This window comes from Acanthochromis polyacanthus, chromosome 19 (assembly GCF_021347895.1).
Source record: "Acanthochromis polyacanthus isolate Apoly-LR-REF ecotype Palm Island chromosome 19, KAUST_Apoly_ChrSc, whole genome shotgun sequence".
Taxonomy (NCBI): domain Eukaryota; kingdom Metazoa; phylum Chordata; class Actinopteri; family Pomacentridae; genus Acanthochromis; species Acanthochromis polyacanthus.
Window position 1 is genome coordinate 11,817,036 of NC_067131.1, and position 26,192 is coordinate 11,843,227.

Sequence of the window (26,192 nt, forward strand, 5' to 3'; positions counted from 1 at the left end):
GTAACTCAACATCACCAATGTGATCACAGCACTTGAGAGAATTTGTGGTGCTGTGGCGCAGATTCTGTACAATTTAGTGCAAAATACAAATTTGACTTCTAATGTTTGGTCACATGCTCAGACTTGTCCCGTTTTCTTTTTTGGTGTTTTGGGTGTTATTATAATGTTTTCTACTTGTTGGTTGGAGGAGAAAAGACATCACTGCAAAATTTGACTGGCAATTTTCAAAGAGGCACAATACTGTTGAAATATAAAGCCTTGCTTGGACATCATTTTTTCTGGACCCTTTGTAAACCTCAAACTAGCGGCAACAAGAATCAATAGAACAAAGCCAAACATTACTGGAAACACAGTAAGGAAACCAAACAGAATTTTCTTTTGAAGCTTTGTTTATTGATGATTTCACTGAGCAATGGATTTCATTTACATTTTAATGAAATTGTAAAGAATTTTGATTTTATTCTGTTCCAAAACAAACAACTTAAATTGTACACAGTGTACGGTAAAAGCTTTGTTTGGAGGTCACACAGCTTACAGTAATAACTCATGATGAAGTTAAAATAGGTGCTACCTGATTTAATGCATTTTCTGCATATTTATTGGCGAGTTGTGCTGATTAAATATATCATTGTTAGGTGTTTTTCAAAGGCAGAAGGAACCAAATACTCATATTAAAAAGACCTTTCCTGATTCTGTGACTGTTTTTTCTTCATGAAATACAAGTACAACATAGCCATCTGCATAATAAAACATCACAGCTGACTTCAAAGTAAAAAGAAAACAAGAAGTGGACCCATGACGCTACCCTGTGGAACTTATCGTTTGTTTATGTCTTTGTAATGACAAAAGATGAGTGGGACGAGGGATGGTGTGAGAAGAGTAAAGGGTAGGAAGGGTAAATGGGGCAAGGGGAAAGATGGAAGAAACTTCAGAAGCTTTTCTTCTGCTTCTTCTGCACTTTGAGCTTCTGAAAAAAGAAAGGCAGCATGCTTTTATTTCACATCAAGAGGTCTAATTTCATCAGAAATGTCTTGTTTAAATCAAAAATTTAAACTACATACCTGAAGCTGGATGTTTTCTCCTCATTCAACTCTGATTTTTGGTGGAGTCAAAACTTTTTCTTGGCCAGCAAGATCTCTTCTAGGTTTTTTTTTGTCTCCTTCATATGCTGCGTCGCCTTCTCCCAACACTTTTGGAAAAGCTCCTTTCTGGCATTAAACTAATTTATCAGAGGGCTAATTCTGGAAGCACTGCTTGTTCTGTTGGAGCTCCTTCTAATGCCACTTCTCTCTCTCTGCCAGAGTCTTTCCACAAGAGCTTCACCTTCCAATTTCCTCTTTTTCAGAACCGATTCCACTTCATTCAGCTTCAGCGTCGTTTTGGTTGACCCTGCTTATCAGTTTGTCTTCTTCTTAGAAGACCTCTTCAAGGATGCTGACTTTCTCCTGCCACTTCTTTCCAATATCAACCTCCTTGTTGGAGGTTGGCATTTAGCTGTCAGTTTTGATGTTCAGTGTCCGCTTTTTTGCAAGCTTTTATTCTCATGCATTTTTTCAAGCACCCTCTTCTTCAGGATCGTAATCTTTGGTGCAGTTCTCAATGTTTAGTCCATCACCTTCACCTCCATTTTTCTTCTCATGTCTTCTAGACTTCTTTGATATCCCTGTCCAAAATAGTTTTGAAGAAATACATGAGTACATTTGTGTATCACAAAGCAGGTAATATCTCATAGAATTGACAAAACAGCAAAACATAAACAGCACATATGAGGGATTCAGTTAGTCATTCATGTATCAACCTGACTAAAAACACAAAATAGCTTTTAATTATTACCATACTGACGTATAAATGGTCGCAAATTTAATCTGGCTATTGACTTCAGGAAACCAACTGCATGTGCTGTTGCTTTTGGCAAAAGTACGAATACATGTTAAAAGAAAAGTAGCTTTGAGTGTCAGTGCAGCGCTGAATAAAACGTGTCAAGTGCTTCCTGGTTGGAACATCTTACCCTACTGGCTCTGCACTCTTCTATCCTTGACATGATGACGTCCAATGAATTTAGAAATGATTCAGTGTTTGATGGCTGTGAAATGATGTCCCGTATGTGAGAAAAAGCTTCCGCTAAAGACTCCGCAGCTTCCAGTTCAGCTCGTGAATCTGATGAAGTGAGTGCCCTGGTCCTTGTTAACGTAAAGCTGTCAACATACTAAACAGCATTTATCAGAGACATCATACAATATAGCAAACATCCTCATGTAGAAGACCAAAATCAGCTTTAACTTGCGCAGTGCCTGCTGTCAAGAAGTGATACTGTTCATTTGCCTTTGGTGACATGGTCAGTCAATACTGGCAGCCACAGGCCAACCTGAGGACCCCGAAAGATCACAAAAGGTCCAAAATTCACATTCATCTAATCTGTTTGAAACTCGACATTGGACTTCCTCAAGTCTTGAGCAATAAACCTACAATATGTTTGATGCGATTCAGATGTACGTTTGTTAAGATATGTGAAGTATACGCACATGGATTCTTGGATTTACTAGTTAAATAAACCCTTAAAACAGGTCTCATTTACACTGATATTAAACAGTTTTTCCTTATGGAATAATAATATGAATTACAGTGCACTCTACATCAGTGTATTCAAAGCAAGCATGCCTTTATAATGACACACAGATACACTTATCTGCGCAAGCTGTTTTGTACTTTTTGAAGTTGCCTTATAGGATAAAACACAACAGCTACAGTTGGTTAAGGTTATTGACAGACTCATGTTTTAGGAACTTTGAAAAATCACATAATACCGTTAGGTAAAATATGACCTTTTTGGAGACATTGATTTTACATGATTACTGGTGATTGGTGGATGGTTTATCCCATTCATTTCCATACAAGTTGAGTTTTTCGTAGTATCCAGTGTCATATATAATTAAATGGACTGGTTCAAGCACTCCAAGTAGTTAAAAAAAAACAACTTACAGCTGGCTGGAAAGACATGTAACAATCCTCCAGAAATAAGTAGGATGCAAAAGCTGTTAAAATAGGAATTACAAGACACTAGGAGCAGCTTGTAACAGTGAAGCATTGAGCTGCTCAAAGCTCTGTTCTTGTTATTGTTGTGTTTGTTTCGCACTATAATAAAATCGGAGTGAGAATTCTTTTCCTTGTTGATTCAGCGTTGCACGACTGTTTGCAGAAAAAACATTTCTGATGAGTGACGAGATTTGTATAGCTCAAGTATTCAGCAAATTAACAATAGCAAATCACAATGCCTCATCACAAATGGGAAAGAATCTCAACAACAGTGAACTCAGAAACATGGGGCTGCTTGAAAAACGCAGAGAGGGAGAAATAAATCCACACAAATTCACAGGAGAATACTTGCGTTAGACATTATGTTAAAAGAACAACCATAAATCAACCTTTACATTGTCACATTATTTTACTTTTTACATTTGTACCACCTTATGATCAGTACTGATTATCAGCTTGCTAGAAACGTGTAATGCAGTTGGAATTTCACTAATAAACACGTCAGATGCCACACAAAAAAAGCCTGATTAATTCATTCTAGTATCAGAAGAGCCAAATCTTTAAATTTAGATCATCAGCTCTACAAAACAAGACAATAAAAAGCCTGGCTGTGTATAAATCACAGCTGCGAGCATTATGTGAAGAAGTATTGCCAGCAGACAAAATTATTCTGTCTGTTCCCAGCACAAGATTAAAAATTTAGTCTTGCAGTTATACTGCTGAAACTCCAGATCAGTTTACAAGAAAGTTAATGTATGCATCTATTAAAACTCCATATTTTCTTAAAAGAAAAAACAAAACACAAAACAGAATTACCACCTTGCGGCTAAATAGCTCTGCCAATCAGTCCACTTGCAACTCTCCAGATTCCAACAATATCAAATCCCTTGTATGTGTGCACAAGCTTGGCCAACAAAGCCGATTCTGCCAAAACACAAAGCTGTAGCCGTGACAGGCAATGTGAAAACATAGATGTTGCTGCAAACGAGCTACAAGTGTGGACGCTTCACACAAATTATCAATCCAGCAGCGCAGAAGATCTTTACAATCGGCACAGTTTCAAGGTGTCACCAAGTCAATCAAATGTGAAATATGGTCACAAACTCCCCTTCTGGTCCCGAGTTGTGGCCAAAAAGTGTGTTTTGTGAGGTCACAGTGACTTCTGACCAATAAAATCCAATCAGTCCAAGTGGATGTTTGTGCCAAATTTGAAGATATCTTCTTATGAGATTTCACAAGAATGGAACAGATGAACAGCCCAGAAACACAATGCATCCGACCACAGCTACCACCTCCTTACGCCGCATAAAGAAGCTGACTAAAAGTAAATTTCGTGTTATTTCAGTTGCTTTGATGGCAGACAAATGGGATCACTTCCTTTCAAAGGGAAGCCGACACCTCTTGGTTTGCAATTGTCCAGCTGGCAGATAGCGATAAAAGCTGTGACCTCCCGTCTGGCTGCCTGTGATTCTTGAACAGAGTGTGTACTGTATATCCACGGCGACAAGCTGATAGATAACAGGCAGATTTATCTACATCTCCTGCCATCGTGTTGCCGTGTTATCTCCATCTCTGTGATGACGTAAGACAAAGCAACATATTGCCATCTTTGATCACACAAGTTCTCAATTAAAAACAAAGCTTTGATGATGTTTTGGCTCTCAACTCTCTCAGCACTTTCTAATTGGATTCATGAACAAAGTAAGAAGCTATGAGGCATTTTGACAGCATGGGAGAAGGGAGGATCCTGTGCCTGAATTCAGAGATACACAATCACATGCACAGAAACACATATTCCAATGCTACACAAGAAAAAAAAAGTATTGGGAGTGATCTGAGGAGTCTTTGAAAAGGCAAATTTTTCTTTCTGTTTATTTAACCTCATGCTGATAATTGCCACTGAGTGCTGATAACTCTTCATGTGTATGTGATACCTACTGCATACTAATTCTGCAGGTGCAGGGATGCCACTACAGTGAAGGAAAGAGAGAGAGAGAGGGGGAGGGTGAGAGAAATTCTGTTCACAGTTGTTACAGTGATTTAACAAATGTACAATCTGAGCTTGTTAACTGTTTTACTAGAGGAGGAACCCATGGGGTGAAAATGCACAGTCAGCAAGCAGTGTTTCACTGTCGTTCAGGCTCAGTTTAAGGTGAGAAATGTGCGTTTGCATGTATGCAGGACTGCAGCCGTATCCCGGAAATATTCCTTTCATTACACCCCAAGCACACAAAACTTGTTTCATGTCGATGAGCATGAAGACAAAGTTCGAAATTATTCATGAATCAAAATTTATAAAGGCTGTCTCCTGCGCATGAAATCTTCTGTTGACTGTGTGATATAGCTTCTTATATTATTAAAGAGGTAGATAAAAATCACACCTTCTGTGAATTTGACCCGCCATGTAGAAAAGTTGTATTATATATTAACAATTTCCAATACTGCAACTTCTCTTTCTATGGTCCCTATGTAGATGGCAGTTATAGTCTGGATCTATTATCCACCTTCGTAGATTTGAACGAGACGAGACGAGACGAGACGAGACGAGACGAGACGAGACGAGACGAGACGAGACGAGACGAGATAAGATAGACTTTATTGATCTCACAAAGGAGAAATTTATCGTTACAGAGCTCTTAGGAACAAACAGAGGGGTGCAAAAAGTCACGAAAGGTGCAAGTACTCGATAATAAAGATAGTAAGAAATGGTAAAACAGTAAAAATATACACTGGATGAAACACTGACAATAGAAGGTTGTTATTTGTCAAAAATTTGCAGGAAATTGTAGACCTTTCTGTTCAAAGCCCTGGGAGCAAAAATATGAGCTACAAGTCCTACACTGCTCACCCAGGATGGATGCGAACAATCCAAAACACACTTGAAGCTGAAAGTCAGGACTTTAACCTTAGCTGTTTCATTGGAAATGCTGTTTGCTGGAGACAGAGCCAAGACAACAAAAAAGCCTATCACTCAAGTTTTCACAGTTATCGAATACATTACAACCAGACTGAACCCCAAAACCAGCTGGTGGGCTGGAAGGGCATGCTATCTCTAAAAAAAAAAAGGAAAAAAAGCCAAAATTACACCGTTTATCCAAGTCAGAAATTGTAAAAACAGAAAGAATCTGTTCTGCGCCACTCTGCTGGGAAACCTAACAAAATGTAGGCATGAATTTGTGATATTTCACCAAAATCACTTTATTTATGATCAAATCAATCCAACCTTTTGTTTGTTTTTTCATGGTAATCCACTGTCTTTTTTGATGGGGTCTCCTACCAAAAACATTAATGCTGGAGCGATTCAATATCTAAAGTTTACAAATCCATAAAAAATACCAACAAAACATTCACCACCTCCCCTGTTTCAGTGTTATCCTCCTTTTCATTATAGGAATCAATATTACTAATTCAGACTTCCCCATGGCTACAAGCCTGTCTGCTGAAACCATACAAAATCATTAAGCTGCATTAGTAAGCTCTTAAAGCCACACTGGTACAATGGTTAGCTTTTATTCAATAAAGCCGGGATAATTCATTCAAAGCTGGTCCACTGTACTCTGTGAATACAACATGGAATTAGAAGAGCACACACGCACAAAACACTCCGCCTTATACACAGACACACATTAGGCTACAGGGATGAAAATGTTAAACATAAGGCATACACATCCAAAGAGACACTCACAACCCACAGCACAACAGGCAATGCCCTCAGAAAAGGACATTCACAGCGTGCAAATGTAAAAATGTGTGCATGTATGCATAAATGTGAATTGTGTGATGATTAGCAAATACAAAAAAATATACAAATTCCAAAAAGTGCACACTCACATAGACACACGCTCTTGTAGCTGGAAGCTATGTTACATATTCATAAATGCAGTATTATATGGCTGGCTGACATCTCTCGCTCTCTCTCTCTCTCTCTCTATTGCCGCAAACCCTTTTCCTAAAAATAGAGGGGAGCTTTACTGCGCCGAGTGAAAGACAAACCTTGACATCTTAAAATCTGGTCTGCAATAGAGGGAAAATATGTCTGTAATCGACACTGAAGTTGCAATTACCGTCCTCCCAGCCCCGCTCATTAGCTTGGAGCTAATGGTGGTCAGGTGGCGGGGTAAAGAAACCGAGCAGGCTTAAAGGAGCTGTAATGTCAACGTAGACGTACTTCTGTGAAACCTGCGTCAAAGGTGCCATTTTTTTTTGTCGAATTTGATATTGAATGCCGAGCTGTCGCAGAGGCAGCAATTTTGATGCATGGCGAGACAGCATATCAACTATATGAAAGTAAATGCCTAAGCATATTCTGCATATAAAACTGTAGATCGCTTTGGTGTGTGATGGAAGGTGACAAAAACGGAGAAAAAGGAAATAAAGCAGCTGAAAGTAAAGAAAAACTGCAACAAACCGAATAGTGCGGGTAACGTCCAATGTGTTTTCAAAATGTAATATTTAAAAGCATTGTTTTCTGCAATTTTTATCGGAACTTGAGATCTCCAATAGTGTCTGATAGACAACATAACAAAAAAAACAAATGTAAGGAGACCAGTTCACTAACTCCAGGCATACAGAAAGGCTGATAGAAACCAGGATAACAGAGAACAATTTTATATTCAGTGAAAAATACATAGAAAGAATGACAGATGAAGATTTAAAAAAAAGAGTTAATAGCAAGAAAGATTATAGGGCAGTTTCACATCTGACACAGACAATCACAGAGGATAAAAAACCTGAGGTGAGCGCGTGACCTCGTAACGCAGGCAGCAGCTGAACTTGACTTGAGAGGGAGTGTGTATCGGTCTGCACATGAGGTAAAAGTGTACAGTAATTAATTAATGGTAGCTGAGTTTTGTAGTGTGTGACCGCTGGGTTTATTGGCAGGACAAAACACAGTGTGTAGTGTGTGTCAGTGGAGAGGCATTTATGTACTTATAGAGTGGAGGAAAGAACTTCTTTTGAACAGAAAAACAGCTTCACACTATTGTTTCATGATTGATCTATGATATAAGACAATACAGCAGGCTAACACTTATGAGTACAGTCTTATACACTTTTATTAAACGGATAAGAATGTTCCCGAGCAAATAAAATTACATGATCATCGTGCACCGTATGGCGTTTGCCCCAGTACAGGTGAGCTTTTACAGAATTTGCAGAAGAAGCTGCCAAGGGAGTTCATGCAACTGCACATATTTGCTGTGGGATTGGTCTTCTTGCAAACTTTGCCAAAGTTCGTACATTTTAATTTTTATTCTTTTCGGGAATCTCCGTACACCAAAGCACATCATTTGAGAGGTAATCAAAAGTGAATTATAGAGGCAAACATCAGTCATGCTGTTCAGACTTAGCACCTTCTGCGTTATTATGTGGCAGAGCGTCTGAGCTAAGAAAACAGTTGTCAAAAAAAAGAGTTATTAAATTTCCTGTAATGTTATTTTTGCACAGCCGTGTCCTTATTTATAATACTGTTTGCTGAGATGCGGTGGATTTATATGAAGTGCTCTTTGGATAAACCTCATCAAAGGAAAGTTTATAACAATAAATTCAGTTCACTGCATTGTAATTCTTCTCCATATTTTAATTACACCTATTTTAAAACCATAATTTGCCTGGTGAAAAACAAATCCTTTGTCTTCGTGAGGAAGAGCGACTGGGTATCATCCGATATTTTAAGTTTGTGAAACCGAGATGATTTTCCGCAGGATTGCCATCCTTGCAGCAACTAAAGGGCTGCATTTCTACATTTAGACAGCAAGTATACGCTCTTTTGCGTGTGTGTGCGTACCTGTATTCCTCCTGAGTGAACACTGGAATAACAGATGGCTGAAGCACTGTGATCTCCACTAGAGTTGTATTCTCCTTTACAGGCTCGCCGTGATCGTAGGCCACCACCACCAGCTGTCACACAGGGAAAGACTGAGTCACATCACTACAAACCACACATGTCCACGATTGCAAAACATTAGCTCCTATTTACGCCTTCTAACAATGCAAATATATCTGTTAACAACATTTCTTACAGCGAGAGCAGCTAAATGCAGCTAATGCATGACAGGCCTATAATAAACTACAATAAATGTCTACATCTTTTTTGTTGCCTGCAGTTTAAATGCACATTATTTGCATGGGAACCAGAGAGCAGAATGAGCGCAGATCCCACTGGTGTGCTTAATATTTCTTGCTAAGTCTTTCTTCTTCATTTAATTGGGGGGTAACCACTGTTAATCAGACCCAAAGGAATCTTAATGAGGGCCAGCCTTAAATATCAAGACAGTGAAATATTGCGTTTCCTCCCTCTTATTTAGTCAGGATAATTGTTGCTGATGCTGCACTGCCCTTCTTTGTATTCAGGCAGTGACTCGTGCTTCAACCAGGAAACTGCTAAACGCATAAATAACTCTTTCACAGCTGGGAACTTGTGAACTTGGAACATGCGGTAGTTAAGTGCCTTGTTCAGTCTCATAACAACTTCTTTTCCAGCTTAATGAATGAATATTTGAATTGGGCGCTTGGCACAACTGTTGAAGAAGGCTGAACTGCCCCAAAGAGGCTTTTTGAAAAAAAGGTGCAGCGCCTTTAGGCAAGAGAGTTATGTAGTCGATGACATCTGTCCACTATCGATAGCTTGCTTTTTATCTCAGTCATAATCCAAAAATTGTACACAGTGTTGGTTTGGTTCGTTTTGTTTGAGTTATTGGGAGCAAATGAGGTAGAATTAGTCCCCAGAGTGACATCTTCAGAGGACGCTGAATCCTTGTTGTGTTAATTAAAGCCCAATGAAAAGATGAAATTAGCACGGCTCAAAGCCCCATTGAGGAATGCAGCAGGGAAAAAGGCAGTTTTGAAACTAATAAGCTACTGCAGTATACTGAGGGACAGGGAGTGCTCTGTGCAAACATACCTTTATGGACAAAAACATCACAAGTAAGCAAGTAACATCTGAAAGTGATGATCAAATTAATCTTTAATGACTCATTTCATGTGATGTCGTCCCAAACCTCCAAGCACTTAATATAATAAGGCAGAAGGTAAAGTGAGACAGGGACGAATCAGATGCATCTTAACCAGTAATGATGTTTCTATTGAACTACAGCCTCAGTAATCATCTTTACACTTACAAGAAGCTGGTATGAATGATAAGGAATTACACTGAGCAATGCTACATACTGTGTTTGAAAGACTCAAGACTATTTGTTTGCATTTGTTGCATTGAAGGCATTACTACGATGGAAATAATAGTTCCTCCATTTGGTGAATTCTTATTGCTCCAGTGATGGCAATGTAAAAACCTAGAAAAAAAATAATAGAATTTTGGTGCTTTCCAGGTGTTAACTTTCAAATGAGGGCCAAAATTTAAAAAAAAAAAACAAAACACAAAACAAAAATACTGCAAAAGACATCCATTTCTGATTGGTGACAGGTAAATGCAGTCGAATCACAAAGCTACAAACCACAGAGGTTCACAACGTGACCCTCTGTCAGAGGGAGCATAATTGTTGGCGGTTCAGTCAAAGACAGATTTTTTTTCCTTCTCAGACGTAAAATTTTACGGGTTACTGAACAGGTGAAACTATACAGTATATCAGGGTTCACTTTGTCAGCTTGAAAATAGTGATTTGACAAAAAAAAACCTCACAGGATCTAGTACAGACTTTCACTAAAAACAAGACTGTATTAATCTTGGCTGATGAATGCATAACGTATGCACACTGCTCACGGAGCATACGTGAACCTGAAAGTATCTTTTTAGTGGCTACACCTACAGCGCACATACAGTGTAGGGTTGTGGCAAAACAAGACAGTGAGCTTTTATTTTTTCTGTCTTTAGTCACTTCGAAAAGAGCCAGGTGAGGCCGTTCGGCTATCTGATTTGGATGCCTCCTGGGCGGGCGCTTTCCTTTGGGGGATGTTTGGGCACGTCCAACTGGAGGAGACCCCGAGGTTGACCCAGAACTCGCTGGAGGGACTACATATCTCGTTTGGTCTGGAAATACCTCAGGATCCCCCAGAACGAGCTGGAAAGCGTTGCTGGGGAGAACGAGGTCTGGAATGACCTGCTGAGTCTCCTGCCAAAGCAACCCGACCCAAGATAAGTGGAAGAATGCATAGATAAACGCAGTTTCTCGGCCCAGCGTAGTGCTTCGAAAGTTTCACTTTTTTCCTGTGTTTGTGTAATATGGGTAAGTTGATATCTACAGATTACAGTGGACTCGATAAGGCAGCAATTTAATAAACCATCAGCTGCTATTGGAAAACATTTCCTGTATATTGACAGTTACATTTTTAAAAATATGGAGAATTCAGGACCTAGTGCTCTGCTCACACACCTGCGGTAGCCGCTTTCATTCATTTAAAATGCAAGTTCAGAGTTGCAACATCTGTTCTGAGAGCAGTCGGCATATGTTATGCATCGGATTTTAGCCACGAGAGCATACAGCTATGTTCATAATGATAATGTCGACATGTTGATGTGCAGTAGGTTTCATTTTTACAATGTTCCCCACATCTGTTTGGCATGTTAGCTTGTATTTCCTCCTGAACAAAAACAAACTTGATGGTAATCTATACAATTGTCGTTTCAGTCAAAACCACAAATGCCAACAAAAGTAAAATCAGAGGCCTTCACAGAACCCATGGACATCTGTACCAAGGTTTGTCCAAATCCAATCTGTACACTGTGATATTCCACAGCATCAGTGGAAGAAAATTCAGTTGATCAGCAAAGTCATTAAAATTCATACTTTGCGCCATGAGCGTCTGTACAATGGCAATCCATCAAATTGGCCGACTGATAGATCGCTGCTGCAAGCTTGGCTAAAAAAGCAAAATATTCAACTCACAGAGTCAAAAAAGAAAGGTAATATTGCTTCCTCCTCTCACAAGCCTTCAGAATCATCATGTGACCTTTGTGGGAGCGCCAAGCCAGGGATGGGAATCACGAGCAAACAATGTAGTGCACTTTGTGGACAAATGTTGACCTGGAAGTTAAACTGTTTGAATACTTACACTGAACTTCAAGTTGGGCTCCTCATTGAGGTTTACTCTGGTAACCACGTGCCCCGTCTGTTCTTCTACGTCAAAAATGCTGGCGGAGTACGGAAATGCCTCCTGGTCCACCCTGTAGCGCAACAGACCCGCTGGAGTGCCCTGTGATAAGGACAAAATAAGGCAAGCTTGAGCATTAAGGTCACACATTTAATTGCATCTTGCGTCACAGAATCAAGTGTCTCATATGGTTTCTGGAAGACTGACATTTTTGGATTATTTTTGCCCAGCAGCCTCAAATTAAAACACAGTGTAGTAATGAGTGAGTAATGACTTGTACAATATTTAATATCCAAGCAATTAGTTTGGAGCCAAATGTCAAACAGTGTCTGTGTATCCAAACACTTATGAAGGGCTAAAAACACACAAATCACCACTGCGGCCCGAGTTCTAATGGCCATGAATTAACCTCTTAAGTGTTGCTGATAATTAATGACTATCAGAATGACTCCAAATGTCAGGAAATCTATTTAATTGCAGGATTTTTGACAATATGCGGCAATATGTTTTTGCTCAATACTACAGTTTCTCAGTATTCTGTAAGGAGTTTAAGTTCAGGAAGTGAAAAAAAAATAAGAACTGTACTTACTTCTAGGGAGGAAAGGTTTACTTGCACCTGTCTCAAGAAATTAGACCTCTACATTTAAACCTCCCTCTGAGGAGCAATTTGGGGGCACGGACAAGTTAAGGTCAGTAGAAGTTTGAAAATTGCTTGTTAACTGTGTGCTAAAAAGGCAGAAAGCCCGGTGTCTCTGCCATATTATTGCACAGAAACGGAAAATATATGGATGGAAAAAGTCAATTCACCTCTCTTTTATATCAGGAAATGGAACTGGAAGTCTAAAACCATGTCAACAGCTGCAGAACGGCTTCATTCGTTTACTCTTAAAGAATGGTAAATAGTCTGCCCGTATAGCGCTTTTCAACCTTTGCGCTACTCACAGCGCTTTATAATGTAGGCTTTTCACTAATGCAACGCTTTTCAAAGAAGAAAGTGCTTCAAAGGAAGACGAAAGATGGATCCCTGTTGTGCCCTATATATTGTTTATGTCAGTAATTCTCATCTACATTTGGTGTGGGCAGTATATTTGAAAGGACTGGCTATTTTGACACTACATTTGAGAGCTGAGGTAAGTATTTGTAGGTGACCAGCTGACAGTATGGCTGTCTATAGAGCATATTTAGTGACAATGTTTATCTAAAGTGTTGACAGTGCATCGGATAATCTGTAGGACAACCTGGATTGCTATTACAACTGTTCTCTTGCCTTAAAATTACAGATGGGTGACAAATGAAGTAAAAAAAAAAAAAAAAATTGAATAAATGAGTAGAGAAACAACAGATGGTTTCACACAGGTGCACTGCACAATTAATCCATTTCTATTTAATCATGCTTTTACATTTGTATCAAGTTGGCAAGAAAAAGAGACGGAAACAGGCACTAAAGTGACACCTGCATTTGAATTTATGGGAAAAACATCAGTAAATGCAGTCAAAAACTGGTCAGCACTGACTGCACATTTGATGGAGTAGTGCCATATGCAAGGAAAAACAGAAGGGCAACTTTTTTTCTTAGGTGGAACAATCAGACTGTCTGCAAGAACAGTCTATCGACAATTACATAGAGAGGGAAATTACAGTGAGGTTTCAGTGCATAAACCCCTCATTACGAAGATGGAAGCCCATTTGGGAGTTCAGTGGTGCAAAAATCATAGTCGCTGGTCCACAGAGAAAGAGTGGAAAAATGTGATATTGTCAGATGAGTCATCCTTCACCCTATTCCTGCCCAGTGCACGCCCATGTACTGAATGCCCTACAGGGAGATGATCTGGTGGCTCCATTATGATGAGGAGAGCATTTTGCTGGCATGTTTCAGGTCCACTTGTTCTCTTAAAAAGGCAAGAGTCACTGCAAATCAATAGAAAGTTGTTCTGAGTGACCAACTTTATGACGATGGAACATTTCTATCCTGATGGAAGTGGTATTCATGATGACAAAGCCCTCATCTACGGTGCACAATGAGTCACTGAGTGGTTTTAGGAAAATAATACCAATCGTACACTGTGACCTTTGCAGTCACCACACCTCAACCTAACTGGACACCTATGAGATTTTGCACTGACATGTTAAACAGTACTGTTCACCACCATCAGCTAAACAAGAAATGAGGAAATATCTTGTGTGCCATCCTTTTAGGAAATCCACAAACTTTTAAAAGCAACACCAAGGTGCACAGAAGCCGTTCGACAACACATTGTGGTGCAACATCTTCCTTATGTTGGTTTTTCCTTTAATTTGTCACCCATCAGTACATCTCTGTACTCTGCTTCCTCTTCATCATGAGTGAATCTTGCTATATGTTTTGATTGCTTTATAATATTGGAACAGTTGCAGCAAAACCCTATTGCCAATAACTAGAAAGACTTGTGTTTTACATCACTGGCTTAAGGTTACAGTGTCAGTATAAAGACAGCTAAAAAAAAATCTGCATTCAACACATACTTGTAAAATGTAGATTTTTGTTTAATATAATGTAAAAAGTCATTTGCAATCTAACCATCATTTCTTCTGAAATGAGTTTTTTTTCTTTTTCTAGAAGTGCTGCAGTTGAGCAGTAAATCAGAGCTGTCTGCTCCAATCTAACATTTCATTACATAACTGCTCAAAGTGAGTCAGCAAAACTTGACTGTGACAAATTCTTGAAAGGATTTCTACTTTACAGGTAAATTTTGAATCAGGGGGCATAAATGACACTCACACCCAGAGATATATATATCCGAGGCTGTTAAGGTGCTATTTAGTACCTTGTCTGAGCACTGGGAGCACCTTTATAGCATATAGCTTGGACAGCATAATGTTGCTTTTTGACCCAAGAGAAACTACTTTGATGCTTAAACCTGAAGTCTGAATCAATTCAGCTGATATAGGAGACAGCAAGCATATTATTCAAAGGAACATGAGGCTTTTAAAGAGGCTTATGGGGGACCGCTGCTGGTGTAGAAGATCTTGCATAGAGATGGGGAGTGAGAAATAAGCTCACGGCTTCTTGAGCAGTAATGCAAAATAAAGATACTTTTGTGTTTCTGGCCTTTTCATAAATATTTATTTGGTAAGTAAAATTGCAAATTTACCAGTTGGTTGTTTTCTGTTTCCACTAAAAAATTAGAGCTATTTCTCAGAGAACCGCTGCATTTCAGATGTGCATCTAAACAAAGCGCTGTGTGACTCAGCAAATCCTCATAAGGTATTCTCTCACACTGCGATCAGTGCTCTTTGTGAGCGTGTTACCACCTCTTAAACCGGGGGTTAACGGCACCAGACTATCTGATGGCTCACAGTGGAACACTCTAAAGTGAGCTAACCTTCATTATACAACAAGCAGAATGAACCGGCCAATATTGCAAAGATGTTTTGCATTAAAAGCCCAGCTGAGGTATCACTAAGCGCTACGCTGGGATGAAAAAAATGGCTGCACTGGAGAAAGAAGTGCAAACACATTCAAACCACGCACGCTGACTAGAGACAAGCGTCATTATCTTGCATCATTCCGGTACACAATTTGAGGAACAGGCTGTGAAAAACAGTTTGATTGAATAGCAGCAGCTGGAAATGCTCACCACAGGGTCAGAGTCATTGGCCATCACTGTGGTTACGATGGTTCCCTTGACAGCATTAGGGGCGACCATGCCTCGGTACATTGACTGGCTGAATACCGGAGAAAAGTCATTCATGTCCTGGAGAGAGATGTAACACACACAGCATGACATTAGCATTGTAAACATACAATACACCAAGCTGTTTTTTTCCCCATTAAATGCATAAAACTCTACATATTTTTAAAAATGAAAGGCAGAAATATCTGCAAACTAACTTTGCTCTGACTATAATTCCTAAATTTCTCTCTCCTATAGTGGATTCCTCATATGTTTGGGAACATCTGGTCTCCACAAGTGAGAACAATGCAATGAACAACAGGGTAACAACACATAAACCTGGTAATATAACGCCTGAGTCCATTATGCTAATGCTTACACAGACTTAAAAGAATCTTTGAGAGCTTTGTTTGACTTTGGATTGAGTTAAAAAAAAATAGCAGTTTAGGAGTAGAAAAAAAGGGGAGGCGGTCATGAAAACTTGCGGGGTTTTAATGACAGCAGGGGTCGGCAGTACAGGGAAACATCCATGACTTTGAGCAGTAGTAACTTCAATTTTCCCATAGGTTGGCTAAATTATGGATTTCAGATCTTGTGTCACAGTTGACAGACTCACAAAAGAATTAAAAAACACAAGTCAACAAAGATGTTCCAAAAGGGACAGAAAGTAGCGGTTTATTTTTCTACAACTTTGAGTACTCTGATGTCAGAACTGTCCAACATGAGGTCAGTGAACCATACCAACTTTAGGAAATGTGAAAAAGAACGCGTGAGATCAGCAGCGGTATTTATAAAGTTTAAACAAATTTAAGGCAATACATCCGTTGTGTTTTAATACTCATACTAACACACTGTACATCTATTAAGACCTAAACAAATCTGTTAGAACTACCTGTGAAACGCAATTTCCATCAAAAAGAGTTTTATTAGAGAATAAAGGACCTCCTGTACTATAAGATTGGTGATAAGGCAATAAACCTTACAACTAGCAGTGCAATATTAAAAAACTCATAATTTTACATGAGCAGTAAAATAGTCACTATGGGTACTTGGAAGGGAAAAGGTGAACTAAATTACAGCTCTGAACACAGTTTTAATTACAGAGAATTCTTAGGTAAAGTAACAGCAAAGGGAGTTTGATTTCGTTTTCCTTTGCGAGAAAGGTGCATTCTAATATTAGAAAGAAAAAGTTGAGAGAAAACATAAGGCAAAGGTAATGGGCAAACATTAAGGGAAGAGCTGAGCGACCCACACTGTCAGTCAGACAGTGAGTCCTCAAATTAGTTATTCTACAGTCACACAGCTTCTTCTTACAAGTCATATAAAACAACCTTGTCTTACTTAGTAACGTTGCCATCTTCTATGCGGAACACTAAATATTTTCACATATTGATTCACAGATCCTTGAGCGTCCTTATTTAATTAGCACAGTTTTACTTGCTAGTGACCTCTGACCCTTGTGTTTTTACTCATCAGCTTAATTAACTGAGAGGTTAGTCAGACATTCAATAAGTCAAGCTCCTAGTGAGTTTTAGGAATGTGCTACATTGGACCACAAAGGAAACATTTCAAACAGCTTATAAAATGGTATTAAAAACCTATCGACTTTAAAATCTGAATCTGACTCTGGCAGTGAATCGCAATGTGGTTACTGTAACTGCTCAATACTACCTAATGGCGCAGACACATTCAAAGCAAATAAATTTTGAGTCATCGTCTCCACCGCTCCCTCCCTCAGCGGTCGTAGTCGGGGCATGCAAGCTATTGAAAATCTAGTTTGTTTTGACAACGTGTCCAGCAGCACTTTGTTGTATTCTTAAAGATTGGAAGAAGAGAGCAAACAGAAGCTGAAATACAGACACTGCATTAACAACACATTCCTTTAGTTGTTTTTCTGCGGCATAACAGGCCAAGACTAAGCTTCCTATCTCGTTAAATCTCCCTTTTGCAGTGGTCAGTCCTGCGCTGCTATGCAACAATGCCAATTTATGCTCCTTCAAATCTAAAAGACACTTAACTAAAAGAGTGACATATTGACCTCACTTCTGCTCCTCATGCTTAGACAGAGAAACCATCTCATCAACACACGCCCACACGCTTACCATTATTCTGACAGTAACAGAGGCGAGTCCAGGAGGCATGATTCCCTCGGTGTCGAAGGCCTCTACGGTGAACGTGTACGTAGGTTCTGAGTCAGTCAGAGCCTCAAAGTCCAGAACCTTGAGAACTGACAGCTCCCCCGTTATGGGGTTGATGTGGAAAAGCCGAGTGATCTCCTGGTCCAAGCCTTCAGTTCTGATTCGATACGTGATGTTGGAGCTCTGGTCAGTGTCTATTGCCTACAGAAAAGAGCGGGGAGAAAGGCAAAAAATGGGAAAGAAAGTAATATTATGAATACATTTTTTATATTTGCCAGAAGGGGAAGAATCTACATTGGCTGGAGCAAGTAAAAGGCCACAATACTTTCAGTGGGTCTGTGTTGAACTGGTGTGTCTGAATTGCCTGCGGTGGCAACCTTTGTAGTCGAGCTGCTGGTCTACATCTTACTTGTTCTTTTGCAAGTACTTTACTGTGCGGCTTCAATGAAAAAGTTCTTCTTTCAAGTGCACATTCTTCTACAAGTCTCTGAGCACAAATAATGTGGACTTTGTGAGGCACCTTTGTTACTAACTGGACTTTACAATGAAACATTTCAGAGGAGACATGGCTAAATAACTCAGTACATTTTCCCAGTCTAACAATTTTGTATATCAAGTAACTATGAAACGGCCCTTTTCATTCATGCCTTTGTTAAAACCTTTTGTGAAGGATTACAAAGCTGCTTTCAGATATTCTTCACATGTTGGCAGTGACGATACAAAATGTGCTGCAAAAGGTCAATCTAATATCCTTCTTATACTGTCATAAATACCTTCAACTGATAACCCTTTTGTATATAATAAAAGAACTCAGTGGATTGCACCCTTGTTAGTCCATTATGTTTTGGCAATTCTGTTAAAGCAACGTTATGCAACTATTTTACCTTCAAATCACAGCTTCAAAATCATTTTGACTGTACGCTGATTTGTAAAAGGGAGAATGGCAGCTCTCTGACACCTCAAACTCCCGTTCTTGCACTTTGGTGTACAGGGAACGCTTTGCAGTACTATGTCACACACCAGCAATTATGGGTCTTCAGCTAGCTATAAGAAAAAGCAAGCTGTGTATTCTCTGTAGGGACATCACCTTAATGCTGGATGCCATTCGCTATAAAACTGAAAAAGAAGAAAATTCTCAATGCGAACATTATGGCAGAGGCAGAGACCCAAATGATGTTGGTGGAAGAAGCTGAAGAGAAAAAAGAGAGTGACCAAGGAAGGAGCCAGACAAGACTAAATCTCGGACGGGCTTTTAGTCGTAGTAGGGAACTTTGTGAAATAAAAGGTTGCAAGAAAGAATCGGGGCTTTCTAGTTTTTTAGCCATTAGCTCGACATCTCAAAGGAAAGTGACAGCATCTGCTTTACTCGGCTGGTAAATTAACTGCCGAGTCACACAGACTTCCACTATGTATTGGTAACTTGTGTTGAAGGGACAATTTGAAGTAGGAATTACATTTTTCTCTCATTGTTGTTTGTGGCCTTGATTCAATATCCTAAAGTTAACCCTTTGATGCGCAGCGTGGGTCAGTGGATACCCTTTTTTCATTGGTTTTGGGTCCCTTTTGACCCATGTTGTGCATCAAAGAGGGTGAATGGTACTACATTATTTAGCTGTAGCACATGTGACACAAGGCCCAAGTTGCTGTGGACAGTAAAATTGCTGCCTTCTATTGAGATTATGCTTTGTGTGTTCCTGTACCCTTCACTGCTCAAATTGAGGCCTCGCTGCTTGACAAGGCATTTAGAATTTAGTCCAGGTGATAGGTAGAAAACTGAGAACCAACTGTCATTCAGCTGAAAATGTGCATAATCCTGCCCCCCCTACTGCTTCTAAGGTGAGTCCTTCAGAATGAGGAGCTACCTCTCAGTCCACAAAGTTTGCTTACATTCAAGAGCTGCATCTGCTAACTCTAAAATGTTATAGCTATGAGCAAAGCACACTAAATGTCCTGTTGTTGGCTGCAAGAGTGAACACAAAACTCTTTACGTACTCCCAGCATCTGAGGACCTGAAAATCCAGTGAAATAATTTCATTTTTGATGGCAATGTCAATACTATAATAGTAAAATATTTAATATTAGCATTTTGTGAAGCTAATGTGGCTTACATTACAACTTTAATTTCAATCACATGCCCAGAAGTCAGAGGTCGGAGGAACTTGTAAACCTGAGACAAATTAGGTGGAAACCAATAAACAAGACTAGCTTACAATGTTTTCTTGTCATCTGTTGTACTTCAGTGAGACCTAAACTCTGTTGGTGTTTACATCTGTTTGCTTCTCTCCTGCTCTCTGTGCTCACATATGCTGCATTTTAATACAGCTAAAACCCCAATAAAACTGGTCTCATTTACACGTATTTCTGTTTCTGTAGTCACACAATGGAGAAAATAGTAAATAGTGACTTACACACTGCATAGCTGATGAAAGACACAAGTGAATCTTCATGCAGAAGCGGCAAAGACAGCAGCAACTCAAATGTATATAAAGCTAGAGACACTGAAAGCTTTTCTAGAACAGGACTAAAACCAGAGGCTATAGCGTCAAGGTAAAATGAACCACCTTTCTAGTATTTTGAGTTGAAAGATCGAAATACACATTCTGGGTACATGTGAGGCTTTCGCTAATGTGTTGAAAAGGGGCACAACAATACAGGACTTCTAAATAACCTCAGATTGAAACCATAGACAAAGTCAAATAATTGTGTACTGATGAATGTTTAACCCTCGTGTTGTCCTGCGGGTCAAATTGACCCGTTTCGAAGTTTGAAAATGTGTAAAAAAAACATTTTTTTTTTACAGTGAAACTTCTGATGTCCACATTTTCAAAAAATTATTAAAAAAATAAATAAAATCTTTCTTTAAGAACATTCACAAAAAAATCACCCAAAATCCAGTCAAATTCGCAAGATTTTGGTTGATTTTTTTGTGAGTGTGTTTTTTCTCATTTTTAAAAAATGTTTAAAATATTTAGTAAATTTGGGGTGTTTTTTTATGATAAAAGTTTTAAGGGAAACTTTTAAGGAATTATTGGAATTTTCTGAAGGTTCTGCAAATTTTCAGAAATTTTGGGAATTTTTTTTGCTGAATTTTTGTATTTTTTCAGACAAGGAAACAATATTTTGTGGTGTCCGTAAATGAAGACAACAGGAGGGTTAATATAGCTTGTCTTATACAAGATTTGTAATGCCAATACCAATATTGATATTACAGCAGAGTAAATACAACATTTCAATAACAGTGTATTGCCAGTAAGGTAATTTTAATATAAATATATTAACAAAGTACAGCAGTGCCTATATGAACCTCTTCAAATTGTTGTTTTTTTAATAGAAGTGTGACTGGCCTTTGTATTAAGGGGAACCTTTTTCAGTTGAAAAATCTATTTGTCAGACTCTATTGTCTGGTGGACAATCTATATAATGTAGCCTTTCTCCTAAAAAATATGCGTTTGTACTGTTCATCACTTAATAGAGGCACATCTGCTTCGAGATAAAACCAATCAATACGTCACACAGACAATATATTTGTCATGATCTACTGTTATGGTAAGACCTTGGTAGATGAAAGGGCTAACTTACACCACATCAGGCATTTGTCTAGAAAACCTTTACAGTGTATTGCAATGAACGACTGAAAGAGCTACAAATCTAAGTCCAACATCACTTGCAAACTGACCTATCCATCTATCCATACACTCACCGTTAACTTTAATATGACCGTATCCTTTGGGCTGTTCTCCGGAAGATTGACATTGTAAGTTTGTTGGGTGAATACTGGGCTGTTGTCGTCAACATCCAAAACGGTGACAGAGAGCGTTAATCTGGACCGTCGTGGGTCCACTGCGCCGTCCCAGGCTTCAACGATGAGAAAATAGTGACCTTTCACCTTTAGAATAATAGAGATTCATGATCACACATCAAAACTGGAGCTGCATCAAACATTTATACTGTCATCGTCACCACTGTTTTCTCTTGTCTGTTTTGTATTGCATGCGACAAGCTGACATTCGTGTGGAACAAATCTACGTCTTCCTCTGACCTCTCTGTCCAACGGCACAGCAGTTCTGATAGCTCCGGTGGCATTGATGGAAAACAGCTTCTGGTGGTTGATGAGCCGATAATGGACCTGGCCGCTCGCCCCAAGATCTGGATCTGTAGCCTAAAACCAAGACAGAAAAAAAAAAAACACAAATGCACACAATCAATAAGAAAGCAGAAGTAAAGGGTTTTATCAGTTGTTTTGTAATGCATGCAGATCTTCAGGGTGCCTTTTAGGCAAGGTATTTTTAAAACTTCCCCTCAAATCAAACTAAATGTGCAAATCAATGCAAGCGCTGTAAGTGTACATAAGTGGTAAAACTCTAACCCCTTTCAATTTTGCTAACATTTTCATTGCCTTTCTTTTGGAATAAAAGATATTTACAAGTGGTTGAGTGACTGTGCGTGCCTATGTGAAGGAGAGATAAAGCAGAATGACTCAGAGGAGAATTATCAGTAGCATTTTCTGCCTAACAGTTTCACTCAGGGACCTTTATTTAAAGTGGAATGTATCCACTGTTCATTTTTACTAGCTATTACCTTTTGATTTTGTACTGTTAACCCAACAATATTTAATCCACCTTCTTAATTAAATTTCCGCCAAGAGGTTCATAGTTACAAGGAAAAAACAGTCAGTTTCTTTCCCTTATGTCCTTTATTCCCACCCTGTCTTACTTCTGTCTTCATGTTATTGCTCCTGTCTTTAGGTTTCACACAGAAATTCCCTTTTTGTAGGCACTGATTTGACAAGGTGATAAAGACAGACCTTAGAGATCGGTTCTCTATCTGTCTCTCGGTTTCATATTTCCCCGGGTATCAGATCGCTTCTTCCCCTTATTGCAACTTGTCCAGACGACTTGAACTTAGTTTTCTACCAGCAGCAATTGTTAAACTTTTCCAGGCTTAATGAGACAGGGGTCTCAATTTTCACTTGGAAACGAGGAGCACGGAGTCTTCTTCCCTTTGTCGCACCTCTTTCATCTGACTATCCTGTGGCTGTTCTGCAGTCAAACACCGGCTCCTTCTCCACAATCATCTCTTCCAACTATTAAAATAAGGTGCTGAGAAGGTGACAAATTGCTAGCCGGTGTTCCTTTCACCCTGTCTGAACGTTCATCCTGTCCAATCAGCATTCTGACCGCATTAAAATAGATGAGAGCAGGGCAGAGGAAGGCTGAACAGAAGAAATATTAACATGGTTTGTGTGCATGTATTTGAGTGTGCAGGGGGCTGGGGTTTGCTTAAATTGCTATTGAACAAAGTCTCCAAAAGAAAAATATAATTTGGGATATAGCAGCAAGTGTTAAAAGTAATTGCTCCCCACCTGTTCTTAGTTGTGGGAAGATTGTGTGCACGTACTTGTGTGTTTGCCTTTGTGAAGACCAATTTGAGTTTTGGACCTCGGGAAGTAGTGAGGACATTTTGGCCAGTCCTTGATTTCTGATACAATTTCAAAGAGTTGCTTGAGGGCGAAGGCTTGGTTTTATGGTTCAGTGTTAATTTTGTCAATAAAATCATGACCACACATTCTCTTTGGCTAAAGATATTACTCTGACAACAAGGTGACATTAGCAAAGATGTACTGCTCACCAGGGATAAAAAAAATTATGACAAAATCAATTTAAAATCAAGCTAACGTAATTAAGAAAAAACAAAAAACACTGTGAAACAACAGCGGTTCCAACGTTAGCCCCTCCACATGCTGGTGTCCTTGGGAAAGACACTAAATCCAAAGTAGCTCTTGTTGCTACTGCTATCTGAGCGTGTATGTGAATAGGAAAACAGAATAAACGGGAGTTTTAGTAGAAAAGTGCTATAGAAGTGCAAGCAGTTTACAGTCATCTACCTGTTTTGTTTGATTGTAATTTAACAGTACTTTGAGCTAAAAGCTATCAAGAGTATGCTGACATCCTCAAAGCAACAATGGTAACATACAGTTTCACAAGTATATGATTAATATGATAAGAAATTATTCACTCCATTACAATGACACGGTCTGACAAACTTACTATGCAGAAGCCAAAAACAATGGCTGAGGTGTGAATTTGGCAATTCTTCCATGTCGAATTAGAGGCAAAGTTAGAAGCCATAGAAGTGTGGTCTCACATACTGATTAGTGTCTGTAATGGCTGCCGTTTTGCTATGTGCTGTCAACTACAGAAGCAGAGAGAGTCTTCTTCCTGAAGGGGGTGTGTACAGCAGCAGCTCAGCTACATTTAAAGCTACAAACAGCTCATTTTGAACAGCGGTAAAACCAGGATTTATAGAGTCATGGTAAATTGAACCATTTATGTGGAATTTTGAGCTGATGATCTGAAAGACACACTCTTGAGATATGTGATACTGTCATTAATTTGCTGAAAAGGGGAACAATGTGGGATCTCTAAAGCGAGCATATTTAGCATTGCATGAAACTCTCATGTCGACAATTTAGCGAAAGCACGACGGGCGATAAAGAAGAAAGACGAAAGGATCTGAGTGCACTTCCTCAACAACCCATTTGAATAGAAGACTGAGTGCAGGTTGCAGATGGGAGGACTCTGACCAGATTTAACACAATGAAGAAAAAAATCATCAACTGAAAAGAGTGAGTGATACTTCTGCAACAGTGAGTGATGTCAGCTCAATTGTGACATTAATGTGAATGTATGAAAATGCAGAAAAAAAATTAATAGTGAATCACGGAAATGACGGGGAACAAAACGACATGTAACAGGAATAAATGCATTCATTTAAGTGTGAAAGGTTATTCATGAGCTTAGAAACAGTCTTTTGACAAAAGAAAATCCTAACTGTACTGTAATTAATCTATGGATGAAGACCTTAAAGGTATTAGAGGAGATTTAATTTCCTACGACTTTGAACGTAGCATGCGCATGCGCACATACAACCTCTCCCTCATCCCCCTCTAACCTCCCCCCTCTTAACATTTACGAAGAAACGCCCCCCTCCAGAAACTTGCGTAGCACTCCTGAAGTTGTCTTTTACGGCTGTGTCCCCCTGGATCTTTATCTGCCATCATGTAAAAAAATGATGAGCAAAACAAGTCGCCAGCTAACTACGAAGCTATACCAAAGCAACACATACAGAAAACGCATAAGTCCAAGGCGTACGTAATCTACGTAACTAGGCCTGAGCCGGAAGATTTTTGATTGACAGGAAAGGGAGCAAAGCAAACGCCTCGGTCCGAGCGCTTTGATTGGCTGATGTTTTTTCAGGTCCTGCCATGTCCACAGTTATTTTTATTTTTTTTATTCTTTTAGAGACCATACATACAAGTCCACTAAAGGTCAGTATATTCATTTTATGTGAATCAGACAAATTAAACAAAAAAAAAACATCCTCCATAATGCCTTTAAGAAGTGGCTGAAGGTTCCTTCAGAAGCATGTAAGTGGACCGCAGCATGAGGAGATGTTATCTCTTAACTAACAAGAACAGCACTCAGAGAGCGCAGTACTTTGCCAAGGCTGCTCAGTCGTATCACTACCGACACCTGAAATCTTGAAATATTTGGTGGCAGAATCATAGCACCATAAAATGCGGTCATTTAATACAGATGTTCCCACAAACAAAATGACCTTGTGCTCAGCATAGGTGTGTGATATGCACACAGGTGGGTAGAGCAGCCAAAAATTGTACTCAAGGACAAGTAACGTTACTTCAAAATATTATTACTCAAGTTGAAATAAAAAGTAGTCATCCAAAAAATCACTTAAGAGTAAAAAAGTATTTGATGAAATGACGACTGAGTAACTGTTTGATTAGAATGACCGATTTATTGTTTTTAGAAATGATGCGATCAGACAGACAAAAATGTAAAACAATGTGCAAATTCTGGTATTTCCAAATAATAAAACAGCAAAAACAAAAAACATCTTTACAAAACGACAAGTTAAGGCACAAGAAACACAAATGTGCAAATCTGTGTTTCACAACATAAAGCTTTTAAACAAATACCTGCAGTAAGGTAACATTTTTATGTTTGAACAGTGAAAACTACTTCCAGTGACAAGATATACTGCATTTCACTTCCCTCCAAATGGCACAGGCTCAGTAGAGAGAAAATAACATTACAACTAGGGCTGGTAAATAAAAAAGTAAAGAGTCGAGTGTTGCCCAGTGTAACAGAGTAAGAGTGGCGTTTCTTCTTCACAAATCTACTGAAGCAAAAGTTAAATGGATGGCAGAGAAAAACTACTCTCAGAAGCACATTTTTGTCGAAAAGTTACTTAAGTAAATGTAACGGAGTAAATGTAACTCGTTACTACCCACCTCGGGTTATGC

General features: G+C 39.1%; 1 protein-coding gene and 1 long non-coding RNA gene across 2 annotated transcripts in view; both read right to left on the minus strand.

Annotated features, from left to right (window-relative positions):
• The window catches only part of LOC110958640 (protocadherin-15-like), a 209,603-nt gene that overhangs the window by 60,080 nt on the left and 123,331 nt on the right, over positions 1 to 26,192 (minus strand). Inside the window, exons 21-26 of the mRNA XM_022205268.2 lie at positions 21,909 to 22,028; positions 21,570 to 21,755; positions 17,834 to 18,070; positions 15,696 to 15,812; positions 12,040 to 12,180; positions 8,819 to 8,931 (exon numbers count right to left, since the gene is read on the minus strand). Coding sequence (XP_022060960.1) covers positions 8,819 to 8,931; positions 12,040 to 12,180; positions 15,696 to 15,812; positions 17,834 to 18,070; positions 21,570 to 21,755; positions 21,909 to 22,028 — 914 coding nt within the window. The remainder of the gene's footprint in view (positions 1 to 8,818; positions 8,932 to 12,039; positions 12,181 to 15,695; positions 15,813 to 17,833; positions 18,071 to 21,569; positions 21,756 to 21,908; positions 22,029 to 26,192) is intronic.
• LOC127531073 (uncharacterized) lies at positions 395 to 7,596 on the minus strand. Its single transcript, XR_007937947.1, has 3 exons — positions 2,009 to 7,596; positions 1,062 to 1,663; positions 395 to 967 (listed from the first exon to the last, which is right to left on the minus strand). It is a non-coding gene; the product is annotated as an uncharacterized LOC127531073 (long non-coding RNA).